We start from the raw sequence: 27,939 nt of genomic DNA on the forward strand, positions 1-27,939 counted from the left end.
TGCCAGTTGCATTTAACAGGGATGATGAAACTGACAGTTTAGGTTCCAGTTTGTGAGGATACTAATCTCAGTAGAGAAACTGACTTGCACAAACTCCAAGTCACTTGAGATCCAGCAGTTTCTCCACTCTGGGGGCATGAAACTCATCTCTGAGTTGTGGCCCCAGCTGCATGCTCTAGGAAACAAACAATGTAGATTTAATTCCTTTTAAGAAAGTGACTTTAATCTGTGAGGGAAGAAGATGAGAATTTAGTTTTTCTTCCCGGAGGGAACTGATGTACTTCTAAGTTTAATTAATGGCACCTAATACAAGGGGGATGGCTAGAAATATCCTAAAACAAAGAGCAAGAAAAATAATACTGTAATAACAATATTCTAGGCAATAGCACAGTAGCATCATACCACAATACAGCATTTAATTTTTAATAGCACCCAGTATGTCTAATCTATCCAGGGCAGTGGTTTTCAACCTTTTTTCATTTGCAGACCCCTAAAAAATTTCAAATGGAAGTACAGATCCCCTTGGAAATCTTAGACATAGTCTGCAGACCCCCAGGGGTCCACAGATCACAGGTTGAAAACCACTGTTTTAGGGCCCCAGTCCTGTAAATTGCAGTGCCCCGATGGACCCCTCTACTTCAGCCCATTTATGCAAAGCAGTTTGCAGGGTCAGGACCTAGGTGTGTTTTCATCTCTGTCCTTTCAGACCCGAGGAGGTGCTGAAGGGCCTGCTTGTACTTGTGGGTAATGTCACTGGCTCCCCTTGTTAAACTCTGGAGCGCTCACCAGCACCCGCAATCAAGTGACCCCAGCCAGTGACGCACAAACACCCAGGGCACAGAGGAACGCCAGCCCCGCTGCAGCGCCCTGGGGACCCGCGGGGGAACAGCTCTGCTGCTCCGAAGCGCTCTCCGCAGGCCCCGTGCTGAGCGCGTGCCCGGCTCCCCGAGGACAGGGGGTCGCGTCACGCGCCACGCGCCGCGCGCCACTGCCTGCTGCCCCGCTGCGACTCCAAACAGCGCCCCCTCCCCCAGCCCCGTGAGCGCGCGGTCACGTGACGGGCTGCGGCCGGCCCACAGGCGGGCTGCGGGACAGAGCGTGTTCGCAGCCCGGAAGCCCCGCCCCCGAGCGGGCTGAGCCCCGCCCCCTGCTCCGCGGCCGCCCGCCCGGCTCTCCGCGGCGCAGTCGGCGGGCCGAGGCCATGGTGGAGCCGGCAGACGAGGCGCCGCTGCTCTTCTGGGCCGAGGGCCCCGCGGTCTCCCTGCCGCAGCCCGAGCCGGAGCGGGGCGGCTGGAGCCTGGCCCCGGGGGGCGGCGCGGCGTGGGGCGGCCCCGGGGAGCTGCCGCGGGGGCCGGAGGCGGAGGCGGACCAGATCGTGGCGGTGTTCGTGGTCACCTTCGATCCCCGCTCCGGTAAGGGCGGCCCGGCCCGCGGGGATGCTGCGCCCCCGCCGTGCGCTGCCGGGGAGCCGCGGGAGCCCCCCCCACCGCATCCATCCCCCGGGCTCAGCGGCCGGGCTCCGCTGTGATGAGCTGGGCCGGCCTCGGCAGGTTCCCAGGGAAACGCTGCTGCCCCCTGTCGTCTCCTTCCTGACCCCCCCCCGACCCCCACCCCGGTGATGCGCCTGCTGGGGGTGAGGGACACCCTGGGAATCTCGCTTCTCCTCCTCCCCTCCCCCCCCCCCCCCCCCCCCCCCGGGTCCCAGGCTGAGCAGCTTGGTCATCGCTGTTATGAGTTGGGGAAGCCTCGGCAGGTCCCCAGGAAAACACTGCCTCCCCTCGCTTCCACTTTCCCTTCTGCTTTCTATCCTCCAGCCCCCTGGTGTGTCTGCAGGGAATGAGAGACACCTTGGGAATCCTGCTCCTCTTCCTGCCCCGCCACTCTCGGGTTGAGCAGCCTGGCCATCGCTGTTATGAGTGGGGAAGGCCTCAACAGGTCCCTTCTCAAGAGACCTACTGAACACCTCACACAGCTAGTGCTTAGGCCCACAGGGGGATGAGAGAGAAACCGTGTGGAAATCTTTCTCTCCTACTCTCTCCCTTCCCTCCTCCCTGGCTCAGCAGCCTGATCATCACTGTGATGAGTTGGGGGGGGCAGCAGGTTCCCAGAAAACACTGCTATATTCCCCCTCTTTCAGAAAAGATTGCTACATTCCTCCTCTTTAAATCCTCCCCATCACCCAGTGATCTTCATGGGGTGATGGAAAAGCCCTGGGAACCTCTCCCCACTTCAGTACTCTGTATTCTGGTGATGAGCTTGAGGCAGGTCTCTGCAGCTTTCTCTCAAATGAGAATATTGTACTGCGTGTCCCTGTTTTCCCCATAGGTATTTATTGGTAGTGAGGTGAGGCAAGTCATGGAAGCCTCCCCCACCAAACATTGTCTACAAACAGTCATTCGCTGTACATACAGTGCGTTAGATGGTGATTAACATAGCCACCATCACTACAGTATCTGACCACTTCCCCAGCGTGCATGTTGTTTTCCTGTGACTTGCATTATATTTGCCAAGTATAATGCAACAAAATGCTAGTTACTTCCCTTCATGCAACTTTGAGATCTTGGTGTTACTTTCCCTTCCTCATCATGGGACCTGTGCAGATTAATAACACTCTGTTTATCTATAGCGCCTTTCTTCTAGGAATCTCAAGTGCTTTACATACGCTAAGGAATTAAGCCTCTCAGAATTCCTGTGAAATAGGTAGAAGAGTAGTACAGATAAGGAAACAAGTACAGAAAAAAAAGAACAGGAGCACTTGTGGCACCTTAGAGACTAACAAATTTATTTGAGCATAAGCTTTCGTGAGCTACAGCTCACTTCATCGGATGCATGCAGTGGAAAATATAGTGGGGAGATTTTATATACACAGAGAACATGTGTTACCATACACATGTAACAAGAGTGATCAGGTAAGGTGAGCTATTATCAGCGGGGGGGGGGGGGGGGGAACGGACCTTTTGTAGTGATAATCAAGGTGGGCCATTTCCAGCAGTTGACAAGAATGTGTGAGGAAGGTGGGGGGGGGGGGGGATAAACATGGGGAAATAGTTTTACTTTGTGTAATGACTCATCCACTCCCAGTCTTTATTCAAGCCTTAGTTAATTGTGTCCAGTTTGCAAATTAATTCCAATTCAGCAGTCTCTCGTTGGAGTCTGTTTTTGAAGGTTTTTTGTTGAAGAATTGCCACTTTGAGGTCTGTAATCGAGTGACCAAAGAGATTGAAGTGTTCTCCGACTGGTTTTTGAATGTTATAATTCTTGACGTCTGATTGGTGTCCATTTATTCTTTTATGTAGAGACTGTCCAGTTTGGCCAATGTACGTGGCAGAGGGACATTGCTGGCACATGATGGCATATATCACATTGGTAGATGTGTATGTGAACGAGCCTCTGATAGTGTGGCTGATGTGATTAGGCCCTATGATGGTGTCCCGTGAATAGGTATGTGGACACAGTTGGCAACGGGCTTTGTTGCAAGGATAGGTTCCTGGGTTGGTGTTTTTGTTGTGTGGTGTGTGGTTGCTGGTGAGTATTTGCTTCAGGTTGGGGGCTGTCTGTAAGCAAGGACTGCCCTGTCTCCCAAGATCTGTGAGAGTGGTGGGTCATCCTTCAGGATAGGTTGTAGATCTTTGATGATGCGTTGGAGAGGTTTTAGTTGGGGGCTGAAGGTGACGGCTAGTGGTGTTCTGTTGTTATCTTTGTTGGGCCTGTCCTGTAGTAGGTAACTTCTGGGTACTCTTCTGGCTCTGTCAATCTGTTTCTTCACTTCAGCAGGTGGGTACTGTAGTTGTAAGAATGCCTGATAGAGATCTTGTAGGTGTTTGTCTCTGTCTGAGGGATTGGAGCAAATGCGGTTGTGTCGTAGAGCTTGGCTGTAGACAATGGATCGTGTGGTGTGGTCTGGATGAAAGCTGGAGGCATGCAGGTAGGCAGAGCGGTCAGTAGGTTTCCGGTATAGGGTGGTGTTTATGTGACCATCGTTTATTAGGACTGTAGTGTCCAGGAAGTGGATCTCTTGCAGGTACCCATAGCAATGCCGCTGATTTGAAGGTATACGTTGTCCCCAAATGTGAAATGGTTATGGGTGAGGACAAAGTCACAAAGTTCAGCCACTGGGTTTGCCGTGACGTTATCGGGGATACTGTTCCTGATGGCTTGTTGTCCATCTTTGTGTGGAATGTTGGTGTAGAGGGCTTCTATATCCATAGTGGCTAGGATGGTGTTTTCAGGAAGATCACCGATGGATTGTAGTTTCCTCTGAAAGTCACTGGTGTCTTCAAGATAGCTGGGAGTGCTGGTAGCGTAGGGCCTGAGGTGGGAGTCTCCATAGCCAGACCATCCTGCTGTCAGGGTGCCAATGCCTGAGATGATGGGGCGTCCAGGATTTCTAGGTTTATGGATCTTCGGTAGCAGATAGAATACCCCTGGTCGGGGTTCCAGGGGTGCGTCTATGCGGATTTGTTCTTGTGCTTTTTCAGGGAGTTTCTTGAGCAAATGGTGTAGTTTCTTTTGGTAATTCTCAGTGGGATCAGAGGGTAATGGCTTGTAGAAAGTGGTGTTGGAGAGCTGCCGAGCAGCCTCTTGTTCATATTCCGACCTATTCATGGTGACAGCACCTCCTTTGTCACTTTTTGATTATGATGTCAGAGTTGTTTCTGAGGCTGTGGATGGCATTGTGTTCTGCACAGCTGAGGTTATGGGGCAAGTGATGCTGCTTTTCCACAATTTCAGCCCGTGCACGTCGCCGGAAGCACTCTATGTAGAAGTCCAGTCTGTTGTTTCGACCTTCAGGAGGAGTCCACCCAGAATCCTTCTTTTTGTAGCGTTGGTAGGAAGGTCTCTGTGGGTTAGTATGTTGTTCAGAGGTGTGTTGGAAATATTCCTTGAGTCGGAGACAGGATTCTAGGTCACCACAGAACTGTATAATGTTCGTGGGGGTGGAGGGGCAGAAGGAGAGGCCCCGAGATAGGGCAGATTCTTCTGCTGGGCTAAGAGTATAGTTGGATAGATTAACAATATTGCTGAGTGGGTTAAGGGAACCACTGTTGTGGCCCCTTGTGGCATGTAGTAGTTTATAGAGTTTAGTGTTCTTTTTCTTTTGTAGAGAAGCAAGTGTGTGTTGTAAATGGCTTGTATAGTTTTTGTAAAGTCCAGCCACGAGGAAGCTTGTGTGGAAGGTTGGTTTTTTATGAGAGTATCCATTTTTGAGAGCTCATTCTTAATCTTTCCCTGGTTGCTGTAGAGGATGTTGATCAGGTGGTTCCGCAGTTTCTTTGAGAGTGTGTGGCACAAGCTGTCAGCATAGTGTGTGGTATGTAGATTGTAATGGATTTTTTTATCTTCAGTCCTTTTGGTATGATGTCCATCTGTTTGCATTTGGAAAGGAAGATGATGTCTGTCTGTATCTGTACAAGTGTTTTCATGAAGTTGATAGATTTCCACTCCATACGGCTAAATTCAGTGCCTTGCATAATGACAGGTTTCAGAGTAGCAGCCATGTTAGTCGGTATCTGCAAAAAGAAAAGGAGTACTTGTGGCACCTTAGAGACTAAGAAATTTATTTGAGCATAAGCTTTCGTGAATTACAGCTCACTTCATCGGATGCATGCAGTGGAAAATACAGTGGGGAGATTTTTATAGAGGCTCTCTTGTCTGATGACTATGCAGGAAGTCAGTGGCAAAGCTGGGATAAGAATTCAAGATTTTTGACTTCCATCCTCACTAGATTCACTGCCTTTTTACTGATTCTGCACATCCGGCATGGGGGGAGGCAGGGCGGAGAATGTATGTAGGTAGGTGTGTTGCCACATCAGAATAAGTAACTGGGAGAAGAGGGCAGATGGGAAATAGGGGTTAGCACTAGGATTTAATTTTCTGTTAGTGCAGGAGTGGCTTTCTTTAAGGTGCAGCCAAAATAGGTGATCTCAGTGGTGTTACGTCAGCGTAGTGGACCCCACAGTATAATAATCAAGGGGGTGGGGTTTAGTGCTCTAAATAAGTATGATGTTAAATATGATTAGTCTCCCTAAGCAAACCTCAGTTTTTCCTAAAACTCCTCTGCCATTTTGTGAGTAGGCAGTTGGGCACACAGAGTGAAAAGTGGTTCTGCAGAAGCTGGACTACTTTCCAGCTGTACTTTTAAGTACTAGGTAATGGCGGGTAACAAACCAGTACCTCTTGGTTTTGGTGCTGGTTTTATCTGCTGTGGAGGGTTGTACTAAAGTGCTTCCACGTATACAATATAATTCACAGGGAAATATTGAAAATGGGATGTAAGGAGAGGGTCAAATTTGACCTCTATTGTTCACATGCAACTTTTCAAAGGGGGGAAAACAATCACTCTTCATACTTCTCTACAACAAATAACTTTAGAAAACTAGGTTTAGTAGCAATAGTTAAGGCTATGATGATGTCACGGTATTCGTGACTTCCAGAGACCTCCGTGTCCTTTTTCCGCGTCAGCCCTGGGGCAGTGGGGCTGGGCTGCAGCACCCAGGCAGCAGGGGGCCCTGGAGATGCCAGCTGCTGTGGGGGTTGGGGTCCCCCGGAGTTCCCAGCTGCTGTGCAGTGGGTGGGACCCTGAAGCCCCGGCAGCTGTGGGTGCTGGACCCTCCTCCCTCCCCATTTTGTCAGGGATATTTTTAGTAAATGTCAGGGACAGGTCACGGGCTTCCATGAATTTTTGTTTATTGCCCGTGACTTGTCCATGACTTTTACTAAATATATCCGTGACAAAATCTTAGCCTTAGCAATAGTGTCTGTATGGAAGAGGTAAATTACGTCCCTTGATGGGCATGTAGAGCACTGACTTGTGCTGCTTCTTCTTAGTGTATGCGTAACGTGCCTCAGATGGCCCATGACCAGGATTCATCACCGAATTTGGTCCACTGGTTGGATCATTAGCTTCCCCGGCTTGGGCTGGGTATTGACGGGGAGTGCGACATGAACGCTGATCTATGCCTCCTGACTTATGCTGACTGTACCCAACAAATCACAGCTCTGCTACATATTTATTGGTGTAATACCTGTCTTGAGTTCTGTCTGCACAGGCGACTTGGATTCTTTTGTTTGATGCTTAAGAGATTAATGTTGTTTTCCCGAGGAGTGGTGAACTTATCTCTCAACTGTCTTTCATCACGCACTTGCGATCTTGCTCAGTCCTACACAAACTTGGTATTAATTCTCTTCTGTTATTGACCTAAGTAACCAATGCTGAATCATGACACTGAGATTACAGAAAATGCTAACCCCTTCGTTGATAGCCCACCACTGCATCTGCTGTTGTCCATTATTAACTTCCTGTTGGTAGGTCAGTGCATACCTGCCAAATACATTCACACATGCTCTGCTGCTGTTCTGTCTGCCTCGATCTAGAGTCTTATATAGCATCCATCACTTATGTATATGTTTGTACATACACTTCAGATAGTGACCGGCTTCTTGTGGCTTTGTGTGAGAGGGCTAGGGTGGCTATGCAGAAGGGCTGGGTCAAAGAAGTAAGTTTTGCTTTTTGTTCTGAATACGCTAAAGTTTCTGTGTATCCTGACCTCTTCTGGGAATAAGTTATGGGCAGTAGCCAAGAAAGTTTGGTCTCCTGCGTGCACAAGCATTGCTCTTGAGGTTGACAGTCCCATAATGCCACAGGAACCTGGCTCTCATGGGAGATCATGACCACGCAGGGTGTGCTGGTCCCTTGGGTAACTTGTGCCAAGCCCATGGAGGACTCTGACGGCGAAGACTTCTTCTTTCGTATGGCTTGGGGAGGTAACAACAATTACAAACTTATATCTAGATCTGATAGTAGGGACTTTGCGACAGCAGTGAGCTGCTGCATGTCCTTCAGGCCCCTGGCGAAAGAACAAATGGACACTCAGAAATGATGTGCTCAATCATTTGTGCCTGGTGACCACAGTCTCATACAGGTGTTTGCCTCATTTTCCATTTAAAGAGGGTTTGTCCACATCTCCCAAGAGATGTCCTGATTTGATTCGATCTGCACCAGTCTTTCCAACATAAATCAAAACCTGGTGGTTCCTTGACAGGGTCAACAACGAGCTGTTTGTTTTGCGTGGTCAAAACACTCCCTGTGGTTCTCCATTTAGCCTCAGCATCAAAGTTAAGTGTAAGAGTCTTGATGCGGATCCATAGAAGGTTGCAGGATTTTAATTTTGTCTTTGGAGGGTTCTGCAGGTCATCATGCAGCGGGATCTTCGTGTTTGCATTGACATGGTTGAGAAAGTGAGATGTCTGGGCAGCTCTTCTGATCTGTGGAGGCTGGATATGCAATAGGACTGGGAGCCAGTCGACCAGTGTCAGGAATACTCAAATTGACTCTTTGCGCATGGCATTATTGAGTTGAGTATCAAGGCGTTTAGTGTGACTGATGTGAAACCACACTGGCGCACAGTATTCAGCCGCAGAATGTACCAAGGCAGTTGTTGTGGTTTGTAAGGTCCGTGGACTGGAGCCCCATGATGTTCTGGCCAATTTTCTGATAAGCACGACATGAGACCTGACCTTATAGTGGGTGTTCTCGAGGTGTTGTTGAAAGGTTAAACTCTGGTCCAATGTAACACCGAGATACTTTGAGTTAGCCTCATGGCTGACGCTCTCGCTGCAGAACTGCACCACGAGTTTGGTATTAGTCATTTTATTGTTCAGATGGAAAATGGTCACCATGGTTTTTTTCGTGTTAGGCCTAAGTTTCCAGCATTGGAAATAATTAGCCATTGTGCTAAGATCTCGGGTTAGGGTGCAGCTGATGGTATGGAGGGCAATGTCATCCGCATGGATGAATTTCCTCAACTCCATTGCTGGTATATCCATGGTGTAAAGATGAAAAAGTATCGGGGCCAGGACAGAGCCCTGAGGGATGCCAGACTGAAGAGTTCTTGGTCTACTGATCTGGCCATTAAGGTGTACCTTAACAAGTGGTCCCTGGTCATCGCTGCCAAGAGGCGGATCGTTTGCCGACAGTGAATGACGTGGGAGACCTTGAGGAGGAAGGTCCTATCTCCAGCTGGTGTCATATGCTGAGCACAGATCAACAAGGGTGATTCCTGTCTTCAGCTTCTGTTGGAATCCTGTCTCAGTGTGGCCGATGAGTGAAGCTACTTGGTCACAGCAGTTCCTCCTCTGGTGAAATCCTGCCTGCTTCTCTGGGAGGATGTCTTTGATAATGTCAGACAGATGGTAGAACAACCCCCCCTCCCCCCATGAGTTTTTATGTCTGGTAACTTTGTCGTCATCTTTTGAGTGGTTTCTTGGAGGTCCATGATGCCAATGTGATGGTCTTTGAGGGTCCTAGAGACGTAATCCGCTTTTTCTATGGACATCCCTTCTATAAGTTGGTATATTTGGAGGACTGGCCCAACTGTTCTTTTCTGGTCCTGAAAAGGGTGGTTTGGGGAAATATAATCATTGCTACTTTCACTGGGAGGTCGGTAAAATGACGTCCAGTGGCCAGTCGACAACATTGGTACGTTCGTGAATTTGCACAAAACACGAGAAACACCAGCACTTAACAGGAGCATCACGTGAAGGTTGTTGTCTTGCTCCAAAGGTGAAGACTGAAATATAGAATTTGACCTGGAATTCCATGAGCTAGTGAACAGTAGAGCACTGGAGGCGATGTGCTGTCAGAGGCTTGCTTTGCTGAACAGATGGGTTGCTATGTCCTGCGCCACCAGGAACTGTTCTAAGATCAGCTGTTTCATACCTAGGTAGAGACAATTATGGTAATTAAGCCTGGAGGCTGTGAATGCTTGGATCACCAAAATCCAAACCCAAATGGAGAAGCCACAGCTGATCATCCTGCCAGCTGGAAAGGGGAAAAGGTGTTTTTTGTGTGGCTTTATTGGGTATCCAGAAACAGCAAGGAGTCCAGATAGGGCTCACCTGTAGGATAGACACAGGAGGGACAAGATAAAGAGAAGCGCTGCTGTGGGAAGTCCAGGCTAAAGAGAGATACAGTCTCGCATTTTTTGAGAGGCACTTGTATCGAGCTTGTCAATGTTTGGCATCTTGGAATGTTGCGCACAGTGCTGGCTGCCCCATTCCTGTTTCCAGATGCCAATCTCTAAAAGAAATAGGAGCAGGTCAAATTATGTCTCTCACTACTTATGTGATCATGGTGGGCAGCTAACTATCTTGGTAGTAAGTTTGAGATGTAGGGGAAGCCCACGCTTAAAATGCTGCATCGGCGCAGCTGTACCATTGTATTGCTTTAATAAAGACACTCTAAGGGCACGTCTACACTACAAAATTAAGTCGACCTAAGTTATGTTGATGTACGCCATCGCAGTAATTAAATCACGTTTGCATGTCCAATGCACTTGGAGAATTGTGAGACTGTTTCTGAAAGGCAGTAACAGTCAATGTGAGTAACACAGTGTCTGCACTGACACTGCATCGACATAATTACATCGACTTCAGTGCTATGCCTCTCATGGAGGTGGAGTAGTTATGTCAGTGTAGTGGGCGAGTTACATCAGTGGGAGCTACATTTTAGTGTAGACGTTTACTGAGTTAGGTCGACGTAATTAACTCTCGTATAGAGCAGGTCTAAGTCGATGGGAGAGAGCTCTCCCGTCAGTGAAGTTGATCCACTTGCCTGAGATCCAGTAGCTCTTCTGCTGACAGAACTGTCTACATGGGGGTTAAGTCGGTATAACTATGTCACTCTGGGATGTGGATTTCATCCCTGAGCAATGTAATTATTATACCGATATAAGTCTGTAGTGTTCTTAATAACACTGTAGGTTGCGAAGGCCCTAGTCTTTCAGCTAGCTTTGAGTGGCCAGACTACTGGTCCTGCAACTGCAGGATTAGGCCTACAAGTGAACCAATAACTGCTTTAAAAAAGTCCAGTTCACCATTATTAAGCTGTTTGTTTCTCTTTTGTATTTCTTTCATTCTCCAAAAAATGTTCAGTTTCACTTTCTGGTTCTCAGGCATTAGCACAGCGTTGCAGTGTTGTGTTGCAGATACTGCTTGGGAGTGTATAGATCTAAAAGTGTCTTCACTAACATATAGATCTTCATGTCAGGGTGTGATGCCCCCCAGCCGCCGCCATCCCCATGAACAGATGGTTACTTTATTAAAGAGGCTAAATGCTGGTGTCATAGTAGCTTCTGGGAGCATCCAAAAATAAGAGGGGTAGTGCAGAAAGTTACAAGGGAAGCTTTTTTGGCTCCATTCCTTCCAGAAGCTGCTGATGCTGTTTCTGACTTATCCTGGTGCTGTCGAATGGCTTACAAAAGTTCTTCAAGAAACCTGCGAGCTTCTCTCTTTAAAGCCTCGCATTGTGCTCTAAAGTTCAAGTTGTTTGGATGATGCTTGGGAAGTCCTTCCTCACCAGCCTGGGAGCTGCTTTGTGCATGGCCAGGGAGCAGGATAGGCTTCTTGCTCTCACAGAGGCTTCTCCCTTCCCCCTCCCTGTTGTCTGCCGGCAGCTAAGCTTGTACCTGTGGGAAAAGTCGCTCCTTTGTTTGCTCTAGCGTCTCGCCTGACTGATTTTTATCTCTTTGCTTGCTCCGTGACTGCCACGTCGCACAGGGCAAGGTGGTGAGAGTGACTGCCCAGGAGTACAGGTGTTGGTGGCTAATTTTTTTTTTAATGGAAGATCCTAGAAAACAGTGCAACTGAATGAGTTTATTCAGGTGTGAGCATGGTGATCTCCTGTGGTTTAAAGCACAAGACAGGGTTCTAGTTCCACTTGCTCTGCCACTGACCTGCTTTGTGGAACTGGGTGTATTACTTAACCTCTGTCTGTTCACACATCTGTGAAATGGGAATAATACTTGCCAACCCCCGCAGCGATATTTGTGGCTTAACTAATTGAAGGTACTTCGGCTGAAAGGTGCTGTGGAACGATAACGTATTACTATTAACTCTGCAGCTGAAGATCAGTAGTTGATTCATTCTGAGCATTAGACTTTCAATTGTGTTTGAAAGAGGAACCTGCGGGAGAACTTGGGAACTTGGCGCTAACCACAACTTGTGGTTGAGGGAGCTCTGGTCTACTTCCTTAAACTCTTCAGGGAAGGATCATCTCGTGTCTTTTTAAAAACAGTTATACATTTTAAAAAGTGGCTACATATAACTCTAAATACAAACCACAGGCATTATCATAGTGGCTTCCTCTGCCAGCCTTGTACACTGCCGAAAAGGCACATGTACATCAATAAAGACTCTGTCTTCGTATGTATTTGTACAGCACCTAGGGTGACCAGATGTCCCAATTTTATAAGGACAGTCCCGATTTTGGGGTCTTTTTCTTATATAGACACCTATTACCCCCACACCCCCGTCCTGATTTTTCACACTGTCTGGTCTCCCTAACAGCACCTTGCACAGTAGAGCCCTGATTGGGGAATCGGGGCGTTACCATCATAAAATGAGAAATCCCCTTTGTACTCAAGTCAGCCAGATTCTGCCAGAGAGTCCTTTGTAATGGAAAAGCTCTCCCTTATCCCCACTTCCTTGCTTGGTTGTAGCAACTTTACGTTAGCTGTGTGATGACATTGCTGACAAGACAGCCTAGGACTGGCCTCCCCATCTGTGAACAGAATGGATGCACATGAAATCTCTGCTGTTATTGTCATTAACTTGCTGTATCACCAGGCCCCAAAACCTGTTGGAAACACTATCTACTTGAGCAGAAAAATAGGCTACTAAATTCCAGTAGCTAAATAGAATTATTTGTGCTCCCTCCTTTGTGCAATATGTAAAATACAAAGAAGGGCCAGGATTTTCAGCAATAGTCACCTAAAGTTAGGCACTTATTTAAATGTGGAGCACCCCACAGCTCCTACTGACCCACATGGGTGCTGCTGAGCGCTCAGCTAGTTTTGAAAATCAGCTACTTATATAGGTGTCAAATTTTAGGCTCTTGTTTCTCAAAGTGATGGCCAAGTCTAAGGCCTCGTCTAAACACACAAGTGGTACTGTTTTAACTACACTGCTATAAAGTGATGTATTCCCACACACATCCCCAGTGTGGATGTTGTTAAATACGTATAGTGTTTGGGAAGGGGAATAAACTATACTGATACCAGGTGCTTTCATACTGGTATAACTGTGTCTACGCTAGGCCTTGTTGTAGTATAACTTTTGGTGGGAAAAATCTCATCCCTGAATATTTGTATTGATCCAAAATCTGTGTGTAGCCCACAAATCTGTTGTGAAAGAGTTTAGGATTAGATTGATTTGTAATATTTTTTTGTCTTTTTATATGGATCATCTTTCATCTAAAAAAATATTCTCTCTTATCTCCACCCCAAGATCAGACTTCTTAGTTATTCTTTTCTATTTCAGGCATTAAACTTTTTCTTGTTGGGGTGATAGTTGCCAATTTATTCAGTCTTAATCTTTTCTATATCTGTGCACTTTTGAATTTGCTGGAACAATTATTGTGTTGTAGAGTTAGGAGGTTGGGAAATCTGTGAAACATTTCAGTCAGCTCTTAAAATATTAATTAATTTGAGAGGTGTTCCATGGAAGCTGTATTAGGGCGTTGGCTTTAAGATTCCTGTTTGACCAGTCTTACCAAGGAAGATAATGGGTTTCCAGAGAAATGATCCATTGCCCAAGCAGAGCCATCAAGAAGGATAGGCGTGGTCGTGGAGTCTCCACACCCACACTTTGGGTGTGAGGTGGAATACCAGCTGTCCTGTGGTTTGTAGACGTGATGGTTTGTGGGCTATCAAACCATGAAAATATCACAGGTCTAGGACTGAGGATTGCATGTACTGGGCCTTGGACTAGTGAAAAGGAGGAAATCCTTCTTGTAACAACGTTTTATGTACTAAAAAATACAGCCAGCTGATTTGCTCAGAGGCTTGGAATGTTAGAAGCTTTGACAAAGATGGATTTGTTGGCAGAGTGCAGGTGAAGCAGTCAAAGGTACACAACAAACTTGTTAACCCAGTACTTGAGTTTTTCACACGAATATCATGGCCACATATGTGGCGTGCATGTATTTTTATATATATATCTTTTTTTAAGCAGTAAGGTTCCACTGACATGAGCATGGCCGGTGCTACAGTTTACCGTGTGGTATGTGTACACTCCTCCCTACCAGTAGTGATCAGAACGCTTTCACTTTTAGCCATAAATCTACATACAAAGTTCTGGCCTGGGCTTTTTAATACCCCTTCATGAGCCTGGCAGAAAGGAGAGGGAGTCCAGTTTCCATTCTTCTTGGAGATTTGACTTCTAAATGATTTAGATAGTGGCACACAGAATACACCTATAAAGTTTGCGGACAATGCCAAGCTGGGAGGGGTTGCAAGTGCTTTGGAGGATAGAATTAAAATTCGAAATGATCTGGACAAACTAGAGAAATGGTCTGAAGTAAATAGGATGAAATTCAATACAGACAAATGCAAAGTACTCCACTTAAGAAGTAGTAACAGATTACACACATACAAAATGGGAAATGACTGCCTACGAAGGAGGACTGCAGAAAGGGATCTGGGGTCCTAGTGGATCACAGGCTGAATATGAGTGGAGAACAGTGTAACACTGTTGCAAAAAATAAAATAAAATAAGCAGACCTCATTCTGGGATGTATTAGCAGAAGTGTTGTAAACAAGACCACAAGAAGTAATTCTTCTGCTCTACTCCATGCTGATAAGGCCTCAGCTGGAGTATTGTGTCCAGTTCTGGGTGCCACATTTCAGGAAGAATGTGGACATATTGGAGAGAGTCCAGAGAAGAGCAACAAAAATAATTAAAGGTGTAGAAAACATGACCTGTGAGGAAAGATTGAACACACTGGGTTTGTTTAGTCTGGAGAAGACTGAGAGGGGACATAAGTTTTCAAGTATATAAAAGGTTGTTACAAGGAGGAGTGTGAAAAATTGTTCTCTTTAACCTCTGAGGATAGGACAAGAAGCAATGGGCTTAAATTACAGCAAGAGAGGTTTAAATTGGACATTAGAAAAAACTTCCTAACTGTCAGGGTTGTTACACATTGGATCAAATTGTCTAGGAAGGTTGTGAACTCTCCGTCATTGGAGATTTTTAAGAGCAGGTTAGACAAACACCTGTCAGGGATGGTCTAGTTATTGCTTAGCCTACAGGGGACTGGACTAGATGACCTCTTGAGGTCCCTTCCAGTCCTATGATTCTGTGCTTCTTTCCTCTCTTGAACAGATTTCCTCTAAAATCCTTTCTGAATCCAAGATTTTATCATGGCAACATGATGCACTTACCAAATGCCTGGCTATTTAACATTACATCCTTCCCTTTGCTCTGCTTTTGCACTACAGTGCTGTGGAGAGGGATCAGATTCTCAGCTTTGGAGACTGAAGTCTTCTGTCCACAGAACTCACGCAGCACAAACATCAGTAGAGTTAGCCCCTCTTTCACTGCCCTGACCCAATACCTGGCTGCTGCCTGGCAAGGCTTGGAGGGGCAAGTCTGCAAGACATTAAATAGGTTCCGAAATAACCGTTGAGGCTCATGCGATGTACTGGTGGTCAATGCAGCATGTCTGTCTCACAGGCAGTACATGGAGTGTGGTAAGGTTGCATTTGTGCTCTGTCTCAGGTACTGGAGAGACCCATCTCACTGTAATGCCATGTAATCACCGCCCTGTGTTGCTCCAAAAACTTGCCTTTTAAAATAGTGTTATCAGTGCACTGCTCCTTGGTACCCAAGTGGTTGAAACCTGACTGCTGTTGATTTGTTGCTGCTTTATCTTTAGTAGAGTGTGGGACCCTTTTCCATGCCAATGAAAAGTTATTGCTCCTTTGCCCCACAGGTAACATGGTGGAATGGTGTTTGCCCCAAGACATTGACTTAGAAGGTGTTGAGTTCAAATCCATGGCAAGTGGGTCGCACAAAGTCCAGTCGGATTTCATGTGAGTATATTTGTGCTGCGCTGCTCCTTCCCATCCTCCTTAGCCACACACGTCCTCCTCCCTTAGTCCAAAGCAGTAAAAATGAGCACTGCCCATCAACTAAGGCCTCCCAAATTGACTTGTCACAAAACTAGCTGCTTTGGAGTGAATTTTCCAGATGTTTAGCATCTGCTGCATCAAACATCTGCTATTTATGTAGGTCCTAAAGTATAATGACTTCTGCTGTGGTGGCCAGCCTGCCAACAAGAGCAGACCTGGTTCCTAGAGGTACTGACACTAACGCATGAGGCAGGAACAAACAAGGAAGCTAACAGAATTGCTAATTTCAGGCTCTGTTAGGAATATCCGCAGTCAGGCCACGTGGTGGGGATGGGGCAAATTCTTTTCCAGATGGAAAAGAGTAAAACTGGGGGGAACGGGAGGTTTTTTTGTTTGTGGTTTTAAGAGAGAACACAAAAGAAAACATGTTTAAAAAAACTTGGATGTCTCCTTCAGATGTTGAGTAGTGATCATGTCCTGTCCCCATTTCACTTCCTCTTCCCTCCCTCCTCCTAATGGGAATTCTGGTTCATGCCCTTCCCGTTGTATTCCTCCCCTCTCTGCTCTCAAGGGCCCCAAGTTGTGGTGCCTCCCTTAGGCCAAGGAGGACCGACAGCTGCTCCCTGTAGAGCTTGTAGATTCCACTCTCTGCTTGGCCAGAGGAGGTGTTTCATCTGCAATGCTTCCATTCTCTGCAAGCCTGGGAGATGGCTTGGGGGCCAAACAGGCCATTGTTATGACAGCTAGTTTCACTTACTTTATAAAGTGTGGTGTGTTATCCTCACTGTTCTTTGGAAACATGACGTTATGCTCCCTGGGCCTGGCTTTCTACCCGAGCCTCTCTTCTGAAAATTTCCCCATCATTGCTGACACAGGTTCCACTGCACCAGTGCTAGCAAAGGTCTGGCTTTTAGTGGCAGGAGAGGCACCGGAGGCTGCCAGCTTTCTGAATGCCGTGTAATGTAGACCATGCAATAGATTTAGAAGACTTGGTTAAAATGGCAGAGGCCTGTGTGCACAGGAGGAGATGAAGGGGGTGGGGAATTGATATTTTTGATGGCCCTTCCTAGGATCTGCTTGTTATACCTTGCCATGTATATGCCTCTCTTCCCACTCTCCCCCTTTCTAGTTATTTTTTGTTGCACATTTGTCCCCAGTTATTTCCGGAAAGGGCTCTGCTTCGGCCTGGCCTGCTTTGAAAACATGCCTGTGGAGAGCGAATTAGAGCGTGGCGCCCGCATGAAGTCTGTGGGGATTCTCTCCCCTTCGTACACCCTGCTCTATAGATACATGCACTTCCTGGAGAACCAGGTCCGGTAAGTTGTCTGTGGGATACAGGATTGGCTGCCTGTGCACCTGTACTGAAAGGTCTGAACGTTTGTGTGGATGGTTGGATGTGAAGGTTTCCCAGGCTACACTGAACATCAGGTTGGGTGTCATTTGAAAGGTAACTTTCCCTGAATGTGCAATAAGGTTTTGGCTTTGAGCTAAGACTTTGAAATGTTGCCCCACTAAGACCTTTTTCCGAGGAAAAAGTACTTCTCCGTGTGTGTGTTACAGGAAATGAAGATAATGATGGAGGAAAGAAATTAAACTTGAGTTAGTAATATAGGACCACTTCAGTGTGTAATTTTTTTTTAATCTGCTGGAGAATTGCTTGTTTTGAACAGGTATTAGAAAAAAGTAATTGTTGATTTCCCTCCTGTTCCTTAAAACATCAATTTGCTAAAGGTTTCTTGAAATATTTTTAGAGCCAACAGTGAGATTTTGTTCTTGGCTACATGCATGCTTCTGCTGTCTACATGAAAAGCGCTGTCCAGTGGGACTGCAGGATCAGAGCTTGCTAAGGGAATTAAGTAAGGGTAAAAGAGGACTTGCAGGAAAACACCATCTTGTTTGAACTTGTTCTAAATGTTAAAAACCAGGATCCATTCTACCATGCATGGAGTATGAGAGTCCTGCCTGACCATATCAGCCCTGCCCAGGTTCCTTGGATGCACTGAAAGATACAGATGCTCATGATGCTGGTGCCACAGCCTGTGAAAACTGAGGCACCCAAGGCTGAATCTCGGACTAGGAGACATATGTGGCTATGGGCACGGGCCCTGGGGTCTGTGGACTCCATAAACCTTTGCTACTTTTTGTCTTTTCCAGACACCAGCTGGAGATGCCAGGGCATTACTCCCACCTAGAGGCGTTCTATGATGACAAGAAGGGGGTTCTCCCTGCTGGCAAGGGTACCTCCAGCTCTCAGCCACCCGTCCACTGGCTGCCCTCCATCCACAGATACATGTATCCAGAGATGAAGGTGAGGCAGGCGCTGTCCAGCTTGTATGAACATGCAGTGCACTGATGCTCCCGATGGGTATAGGACTAGCTAATTTGCGTATAGCAAGTCTCTCTGCTGGCCAAGCTAGTGGAGTTTTCTCCATGCATTTCAGCATTCGTGGGCTGAGCCCTAAGCTACTCAGGCAGCAGCTATCCACCGTTGCAGTGTGCTGCTCTTGCTCCCACGCATCTAGTGTTACAAGCGCTGGGTGGTGTGTATCTACAACTTGCTCCCATATTCTGCTTCTGTATTTAGCATCTGTGTGTGTTCCTGTAGCATCTCTCACAAGCCATTCTCTTCCCCTGGCCCTCAGATCACACACCCCGCAGGCTGTATGTCTCAGTTCATTAAGTTCTTTGGAGAGCAGATCCTCATCCTCTGGAAGTTCGCTCTGCTACGCAAGCGCATTTTGATATTTTCACCACCGCCAGTAGGAGTTGTCTGCTATAGAGGTACGGAGTCAAGGTCAAAACCCTCAAACCTCTGCCTTCCCACGCCTGAAGGACAGTGACTTTTACACATGTGCACACACCCCTCCTCGCTGATACGGAAGGATGCAGTGCCGTTCTCCCAAGCCCACTGCTAGAGAAGGGGATGGGCAGGGTTTTGCAAGGCAACCCGGAGGCTCCCCTCCCCCACTTCTTGCAAGCATGCTTTGTTGGTCTGAAGAGCTATGAACCTGAACTCTTGTTTCTGTGTGGCCGCACCAGATGCTGTTGCCTGACTTTCATTCCACCAAGCAGCGGGGTGTAGGGGGAGATAATGTCTAAACATTCCGCAGGAACTTAAGTAAGAATTTAAATAATGTGTTGCCCAATGGGAGAGTCAGAGGGAAATGTAAGCATTTCAGTGTCAGTCAGATGCCACTACGCTGTGCTGTGAACACTGTGTGTTAAGGAGCACTTGGGGCAAATGGGGACAAGAGAAACAAGGAGGGGGCACTGTGGACCCTACTCAGAGGGAATATTGTGGGCATCATGTTATCCCTTTCTCTCACCTGCAGTGTATTGCTGTTGCTGCCTAGCCAATGTCTCGCTGCCTGGCATTGGGGGGACCGTTCCAGAGTCTAAGCCTTTTTTCTATGTGAATGTGGCAGACATAGAAATGCTGGAGACTGAAGTGTCTTATGTGGCCTGTAAGTACAACAGCTTCTTTCCTTCCCTACTGCTTCACCCCAAGCTGCAATCTCTGATGGGTCAGGAGGTACCTTTTAGAACTTAAGCTGAAAAAAATCTCCTGATGGTGAGAGATACTGTGAAATAAAAGAGGAGAGATCTTAACCTGCGTGGGTATGGCCAGGTCCTGTTCTCACCCAACAAAGACTGGATTGTAACGTGCCTGGGTGTGGCTGTGTTTTGTTCTCATCGAACAGCAAAGCAAGAGAGAGTGTCTGAAAATCTCCCTCTCCCTCTGGTCCCGGCAGGCACGACGGAAAAGATCTTTGAGGAGAAGCGAGATCTCTACGATGTCTATGTGGATAACCAGAATGTGAAGACACACCATGAGCACCTGCAGCCGCTCCTGAAGATTAACAGTGCCGACAAGGAAAAATACCGGCGGCTCAATGACCAGAGGTAGTGGAGGGGACCTGAGTGGTGGAGCGATGGGACCAGTATCTCGATCTCTGAATTGTCTTGTCTTCATTTTCCTGATTTCTTGCTGCTTTGGTTCATTCTTTTGACCCTCTCATTCAACACCTTTATGGTGGCTGTTTGTATTACAGCAGGGCCTAGAGACTCCAGCTGAGATCAGGTCACCTTTGTGCTGGGCACTGTGCAAACACATAGTAGTAACCTGTCCCTGTCATTCTTAAATAGACGAGGTAGATAAAGGGTGTGAAGGGAAACAGGCACGGAGATGAAGTGACTTTGCCCAGGGTCATGCAATGGGTTTAGGGGCAGAGCTGGGAGTAGAATCCAGATTTCCTGACTCCCAGCCAAGTGCCCTGTCTATGGGACTCTTCTGCCACCTATAGATTAAAGATGAAGGTTTTGGTATCTGTATTTCCAATAAATGGTGATGTCTTCAGTCAGAATACTGTTGCTATTGCTGTGGGTTTCGTTGTTTGTACATGCGTTTGATTTGCCTCCCTTCTCCCAGGCAGATGTTGATGTACTCTCAGGAGGTGGAGGAGGACTGCAGCTCGTGTGAAGAGGACCTCTTTATCTTGTGAGTTGCTCCCTGCACCACTGAATAACAACCAGGCTGTGGGGAGTCTTTAAAGTGTGGTTTCGCACTGAGGGCCTATGCACCAATGACAGCCTGGGGTCCAGTCGTTGTCTCACTGGTTTCATATCACACTAGCTTAGCTTGCAAATAGAGATGTTTGGGGGGCTGGAAGTGTTTGGAGGGGATATGGAGACCCATAAAGCATGGGCTGGAAATGGAAGAGATTTCTAGAACACCAGCATCTTCTGACCCTCTTCAGAATTCCTGGCTATGCTGGGGCAGGCTAAACAGCTTGTTGAGATGCAGATGGTGCTCTGGCTGTGGGGAGCAAACTGCCTCTGCTTGTTGGCTGGGCGGTTACATGTGTGGCAGTTTCAGAGGAGGCTGGGGTGAAGGGTTGGGTCATGCTTGTGCGGTTCCTGAAGTCTGTGAGGAAATACATGGCAGCCGAAGTACTAAGGAGATGCTGGCTCCTCCTATGGAACCCTTCACCATGGACTATTATTGCTCATGCCTGTGGTGGGAAAGGGATATACATGAGAGTAATGCGATGAAATTGTCTAAAGGAAAATTGAGGGTGAATATTAGGGAGGGCTTGCCAAGACTGAGGTGCTTTGGACTATGAACAGCCTGCCACAGTGCACAGGGGGAGCCTCGTTACTCGAGTCATTTAAAATTAGACTGTGGTTGGAGAGGATATGGGACCAGGAACAGTGCTGTACCTGAAAGGGGATGCAGGTGGTGGCCAATCGAGCTTTCATCTCCAAGTTCTGTTCATTGTTTGGTGTGGAAGATTAGTCATAGCTAGAATCTGGTGGCTCAAGAACAGGTAATGGAGAAATCATTTGGGTCAGCGTAGTGGCTTGGTGCTTTTGTCCACTCAGTTCCCCTACTGTATTAGGGGAAGACATATGTTGGATTTTTACACTTGGTCTTTTACTCCCCACAGTAAATGTGTTAGTTGAGTCAGCACCTAGCTTAAATAAGCCAGCCTGAAGCCTGTTGAGTAAAAGTTGTTACTGACCTATCACAAAGGTCAGGACTGTGCAATACCATGGTGCAAGGAAGGTAGGAATGTTTAAAGTGGGACTCTGGGAACGGTGTAGAAAATCTGTCTTCCATTTTTCTTTTCATTCCCATCTCCTCTTCCCTTTTGGCTGTGTCCTCCTGCAGGTTTTTCATGGAGCAGAACAATCGGATATTTCAGACACTGATGGAGGTGTCAGCTAGCCAGGACAAGACCTTGACAGCTGACCATGCCCGGGGCATGGGCCTGGACCCACAAGGTGACCGAAGCTTCCTAATGGACCTGCTGGAAGTGTATGGCATTGATGTCATGCTAGTCATTGATAACCCCTGCTGCACTTAAACTGAGGACAAGAGAGACAGGGAGCAGCGATGGCTTTTTATAGACTATGGAACATTGCTTAGGAGCATCACTGGAACTCACCACACAGTCACTGGAAGGATCTCATTTATTTAATAACTTTATACAGAAGAGTATTTATAATTTTAAACAATGTGATTTTATTTTCCTTTCTTCAGGATTGACTGCTCAAGGTTTGGTTTGTTTTTTTCCTGATATCCATAGGAGCAATGGCACCTTTTCATCAACCCTCACAGTTGACATTGGCAACTGTTTTTGGCCTAGTCTGGATTTGTGAGGCGCTGGAGATTTCAGGGAAAGCACCTTCTCTCATGGGGACCAATGTGGAATCACGTATATTTGAGCCTTCAGGAGTTGACTGTGGAGAATGTCCCCTCCAACTGGGTATCATACAGTGCTCCCCAATCTTTTCAACATCCTCCACCCTACCGTGTGTCTCACTGGGGACAGTTAATTATGCAAATTAGACTCTGTACACCCCACTTGCCCACCTTTTCAGCAGTTGAGTTGGGGATGGTGGTTGGACTCCATCTATGGCAGAAGAAAACTGTTAAGACTAGATGCGCTACAGGATCACGTGATCACTTTAAATTATGGGATGGTAGAAGGGGTTACAGTCTCACTTCCAGCATTTGAAAGGTGGAGTTATCTCGAGCCGAGCCTACCCTCCCCGTTTCATGCCAGGAGTGCAGCAGAACAGAGAAGCTCTTCACCTCCTGGTGTCTCCTAACTCCTCCTTTATTTATTAGTTGCATGGATCCTGCTTTGGTTAAAGATTTTAAAACAGCAGGATAGTGTCCAGGTAGCTCCTGCTGAGCAGCGACCAATATCACAACGGCACCCTGCAGTTGCTGTGCTTTGCAGTCTCTTCTGAGGGCAGGCTTGAGCATCGTTGATAGAGCTGTGTGGGAAATGCTTGGCTCTAACTCCTCATCAGCCCTTCCTTCATGGCTAACTTCAGCAACAGAACGGGCAGAATCTTTCTGCAGGGTCTGCTACTTACTCCAGCTTCCTGTTTTGTTCTCCCAGTGCCATGAGTTTGTATCTGTTTGTGCTTAGCCCTGGCTACCTACCAGTTATTGTTCTGCTTGGGCATTCAGTTAAGTGGATCATCTTTTGTCAGGCAGCTGTCAATGGGACAGTCCACTTATTTTTCAGTCAGAGATACCTTTTGTAGCCCTGGTGCCTGGCTGGCCTTCCTATTTGCAATGAGTTCCCTTGTGGCTTGGAGTTCTCTTCTGACTCAGCTGCCAGAGGAGGAAATGAGGATGTGTGTGTATTGGTGGGGGGGAGTCAAAGTATCAGATTTTTCTTCCTGCCAATTAGCTCTGCTTCTCCTCAGCATTAGGATTTCTCACTCCTCAGCAACGGGTGTGGGCCAGTGACCACTGGCTGGACCATAGGGCCCCTTGCTTGTTCCTGTGAAAGGCTGGCTGTGTTCAGCATGCCTTCCTCCCCTTGCAACACTTGAATGTATGGTGCTAAGTCCTAGGAGTAACTGGCTGCCTTGCAGCACCTGATGTTCTTACTGGCCCTCATTCAGCAAGGCAGTACCACTGACTGCCCTGTCCTGGTGACTTCAGTAGGTTTACTCACATGTTGGAAGTTAGGCTTATGCTTAAGTACCTTGTTTGAACTGGGACCATAATGATCTAGCTGCCCTTTCCCCTACCCTTATTTCAGCATCGTGGCTCTCTTGTAAGCCATAATCCAGCATTTCATGTTCTAGCCCTATAGCTACTATGGAAGTGTTTCTTGCCATCAGCAGAGTGGACACTCCAGTCCTTCTTTCTTCTGGATTTTGCTGCTGGATAGGGTTCAGCCTGACCACCCTACATTCCCCCAGTTCCTTGTTTTAACCCATATATTTATTTACACACACCTCCCCCTCAACGAATCTCCTGCACTGCATCACTGATTTAGCGTCCGTGCCTTTTGAGGTGCTTAGAGGCAGGCACGTTCCATCTCTCCATGGAGTTTATCTCCAGCAGACATCTCAGCTGTTTGCTTGAGATTCAGGGTCTTTCCTAACCCAAGGGAGCAGAGAGCTTGATGTTGAGGGAAGGGAAAGGATGTGGCACAGGCAAATCAAGGCCCTCCTAGTGCTAGTTTAACTAGTATAATACATAGCACTTCACAGGCTCCAAGTGCTGGGTGAGCAAAGTGGACTCTTTTTTTTTCTCTCTGCTTCTCCTGGGCTCTGGCTACTTTCCTACCAGAGAAAAACATGCTGCTACTTTTGCTGTGTATCCTCTGCAGTTGTATTGCATTAATTCTCCCAACAAGGCTAGGGTGTGACAGATGGAAGAATCTGAACAGAGCTGGTTGCAATTAAAAGGTCACTTCTGAGGAAGGCTTTTTCTTGATTTTTGTTTTGTTTTTCTTCTGACCTCTTTTTCAAGCAGAATCGCCCAATACAATCCACATTTGACTCTGCCTTCCCACCTCATTTCTGTTGGGTTCTATCTCTCTAGCCATCCCCACCCAAAGAAGATTCTCTCTGCAAGGAGGACGGTATGGCAGACTTGCATTACTAGGGCTTGAGTAACCTGTTAGGCATAAACAAAGGCATTGAAATGTGAATCACCTAGCTCCTTTTCGCTACTGCTTGCCTAGGAGTTTTGCTCTGATCAGCTTGTGGGGGCCCTCTCCTGCTCCCACTGAAGTCAGTAGTTCTGTTGATCTGAGTAGGAGCAGGCATTTAGTTTGTATCCTTGGAAAGTTACAGCCCTCTGCAACCTGAGTCTTTCGAACATGTTTCTGAGCTGTAGCAGGGCTGTGTGTTCATGTGCTGTCAGAAAACCAGCTCCACCAGATGGCATTGCCAGAAGAGGATAAAGGAGCAGCAGCAAAGCAATGGCATAGCTAGGGTAAAAGAATCGGCTGTCTTGCATCCCAGCTCGATAGCTGTAGCCTGTCTGCTCTCCTGTGTAATCCGGTTTCCATAAGTCTCCCTTGAAAGGCAGATGCTGCAGGAGGTGAGAAGTATCCAAACAAAAAGGGCCTCCTTGTTACCCTGTTGGAGGGAATTTGCTGCCTAAATATGAGGCAGTGCTGTGAGTCATCTGCTTTGGCTCTCTGAAGTAATTCCTCCTCGTGCCTGGCTTCTTGGTAGTGAAAGCAGTGGTAGTTCTGCAGCCTTAGGGTAGATGTGTGCGACCCAACAGTGTGGTAAGGGATTGGTTAAGAATTGCTAAGGAAGCAGTTACTGGTTTCTGCCTTATATGCAATAGTGCTTTGTCTTCAATTTCCTCCTAGCATAACAGCCAACATGGATCTGAATTCTTCCCCTCTTCCTTCAAAAGCCAATACTTGAGAATTACTGCGACCCTGGGTAGTGCTTTGCTGCTCTGGGTTTTTTTTTAAACAATGCAGCTAGAACATCTTGGTTGAGGAGTGTATTTTGGCGGTGGGGGCAGAGGAGGAGAACGTGTTTAACAGTAAAGCTTGTTTGTTGATTGTTTTGATTTAAAAGGAGGGCAAGATGTGACAGTGTCTTTCTGTAATTGGGAACTAGTGGAAAATCCTCTTCTGTGGAAATTTTGAAAGTACTTTGCCTTTAAAGTGGTGCCTTTAGGTTTTTTTAAGGTGACCTTGGCTGTTAGCATTTGTAGTTGCATGCCATCTGATCCCCTCATAACAGCCATAACAGCCCTCCATACAGTTTCGGAACCCCGATTTGGCCCTGAGGCCAAAAAGTTTGCCCACTCTTGGTGTAATCCATTGTTCCTTCTTAAGTGGAGTACTTTGCATTTGTCCTTTTTGAATTTCATCCTGTTTACTTCAGACCATTTCTCCAGATCATTCTGAATTTGAATCCTATTCACCAAAGCACCCACAACCCCTCCCAGCTTGGTATAGTTCGCAAACTTTATAAGTGTACTCTATCTAAATCATTTGATGAAGATATTGAACAGAATCAGACCCAGAACTAATCCCTGTGGGACCCACTTGATATGCCCTTCCATCTTGATTGTGAACCACTGATAACTACTTTCTGGGAATGGTTTTCCAATTAGTTATTCACTTACCTTTTGTGGCTCCAACTAGGTTATATTTCCCTAGTTTGTTTATGAGACGGTCATGCAAGACGGTATCAAAAGCTGCACTAAAGACAAGATATACCACATCTACTGCTTCACCCCCCATTCACAAGGCTTGTTACCCTGTCAAAGAAAGCTATTACATTGCTTTGACATGATTTGTTCTTGATGACAAGGTGAAAAGTAACAGCATGGATTTATCTTCTTAGTGTTTGCAAATTGATTGCTTAATTATTTGCTCCATTATCTTTCCGGGTACTGAAGTTAAGCTGACTGGTCTGTAATTTGCTGGGTTGTTCTCATTGCCCTTTTCCAGTCCTCTGGAATCTCTCCCTCCTTCTTCCATGATTTTTCAAAGATAATGGTTAATGGCTCTCCTCAGTCAGCTCCTTGCGTATTCTAGGATGGATTTCATCAGGCCCTGGTGACATCTAACTTGTTTTCCCTATTTTAGCCTCTGAGTCTACCTCATTTTCACTGGCATTCACTGTGTTAGACGTGCTATTGCTACTAATCTTTTTGGTGAAAACTGAAACAAAACATTTAATACTTTTGCCATTTTCACATTATCTGTTCCTGTTTTTCCCCCCTCATTGAGTAATGGACCTACCCTCTCCTTGGCCTTCCTCTTTCTTCTAATGTATTGTTTTCTTGTTACCCTTTGTCCATAGCTAGTTTAATCTTGTCCCTACATACTTGTTTGTTTATATTCATTCTTCATAATTTGACCTAGTTTCCGCTTTTTGTAGGACTTTTATTTTGAGTTTCAAATCAATGACAATCTCCTGGTTAAGCCAGGGTGTCCTCTTGCTATGCTTCCAATCATTCCTATGCAGTGGAATATTGTGCCCTTAATGTCTCTTGAAGTGTTTTTCCCCTTAGACTTGCTTCCCATGGGAATCTTACCTACCAACTCCATGAATTTGCTAAAGTCTGTCTTCTTGAAATCCATTATCTTTATTTTCCTTCCTACCATTTCATGATCACTTTCACCTGTTGCCTTCCCCTTGTCAAGCAAATCTAGAACAGCCTCTCCCCTCATAGCCTATGTGTCTGTCCCGCAGTGCCTACAGTCTGAAAGGGGTACATTTATTTCTCTGGGACAGAGAAATAGCATAGCTCTGTCTATCAATGGTATTTAAATAGCCCTATTACCATAGCATGATCAGCTTCTATTCTTTAGTGTATGCTCACAACAGCCCTGTGAAGAAGGGAAATGTTATTACCCTGCTTTACCACTAGGAAGTCTGTACTGGACAGGGAATTGAGTGCAGCTCTCTCAAGTCCCAGGCTTGTACACTAACCACTAGGCCACTATTTCTCTGTGCTGTCTTAATAAAAAGGGGGTCCCAGATTTAGTAAAATTCTGCAGGGGGTTTTCAGCCAGTTTCCTTATTTACCAAATGGATGGTTAGAGCAACCTGGTTTAGTAGACTGGTGAGTACTGCTTGAGGAAGGCTGGAGTTATTTCCTCAACTGTTAGTGGCTTCCAGAGCAACCACTAAGCTGCAAAAGAGCAGCGTGCATGGGTATAGTGACGCTTGTATTTCTCAGTGAGAAGAGGAGCACTGACGTTTAAAGGCTGAATTGTTTCCACAGAGGGGCCAAGAGGAACTTGCACACCAAAACAGCAATTTCATTTGTTTTTAAACTATTAAAGCTCACATTTTAACATGACTTCCTTCTTGTTTTTCTGTCCTGGGACTACAATTATGCCTAACGGGTTCATGATGAAAGCAGAACTCAAAGCATTAGGAAGCCTTGATAATTCACTGAATGCTGTAACCCAACTACTCCTGTTTGTATAACATGGGGGGAGTGATAAGTAGCCAAGCTTAAAAAAAAACAAACCCCACACCCTCACTTTCCATAGCACCTACAGTTAGTTAGGCATAGCAATTTATACAACAGAGAGAAGGAAAGTGATAGAAAAATACCACTCAGCTTGTGGTGTAGCTCTTTCAGGTAGGGTGGTCTCAAATGGGCAGTATTCAATTTGGCCTCAACCTGAGTGAAAAGTTGTATTTCCTTAGCCTGGCCCCTTACACTGAAAAGCATGTTGCTGCAGTGATGTTTGGAAAGAGAAGGCAGCAGCAAAAGTGT

General features: G+C 46.5%; 1 protein-coding gene across 2 annotated transcripts; it reads left to right on the forward strand.

Annotated features, from left to right (window-relative positions):
- The first annotated feature begins 1,157 nt into the window (after positions 1–1,157).
- Positions 1,158–27,513, forward strand: DENND11 (DENN domain containing 11). Of its 2 annotated transcripts, XR_006289055.1 has the most exons (10): positions 1,158–1,412; positions 15,770–15,869; positions 17,066–17,224; positions 18,063–18,216; positions 18,551–18,689; positions 19,241–19,372; positions 19,661–19,811; positions 20,338–20,406; positions 21,580–24,465; positions 24,499–27,513. XR_006289055.1 is itself a non-coding variant. In XM_037878954.2 (9 exons), the coding sequence occupies exons 1-9, from the start codon at positions 1,202–1,204 to the stop codon at positions 21,773–21,775; spliced, it is 1,311 nt and encodes a 436-aa protein (XP_037734882.1). In that variant the 5' UTR covers positions 1,158–1,201; the 3' UTR covers positions 21,776–27,513. The 2 variants fall into 2 exon arrangements, 1 of the variants encoding a protein (XP_037734882.1); XM_037878954.2 differs by having other exon boundaries at positions 21,580–27,513.
- Positions 27,514–27,939: the final 426 nt, after the last annotated feature.

Source organism: Chelonia mydas, chromosome 1, assembly GCF_015237465.2.
Source record: "Chelonia mydas isolate rCheMyd1 chromosome 1, rCheMyd1.pri.v2, whole genome shotgun sequence".
NCBI lineage: Eukaryota > Metazoa > Chordata > Testudines > Cheloniidae > Chelonia > Chelonia mydas.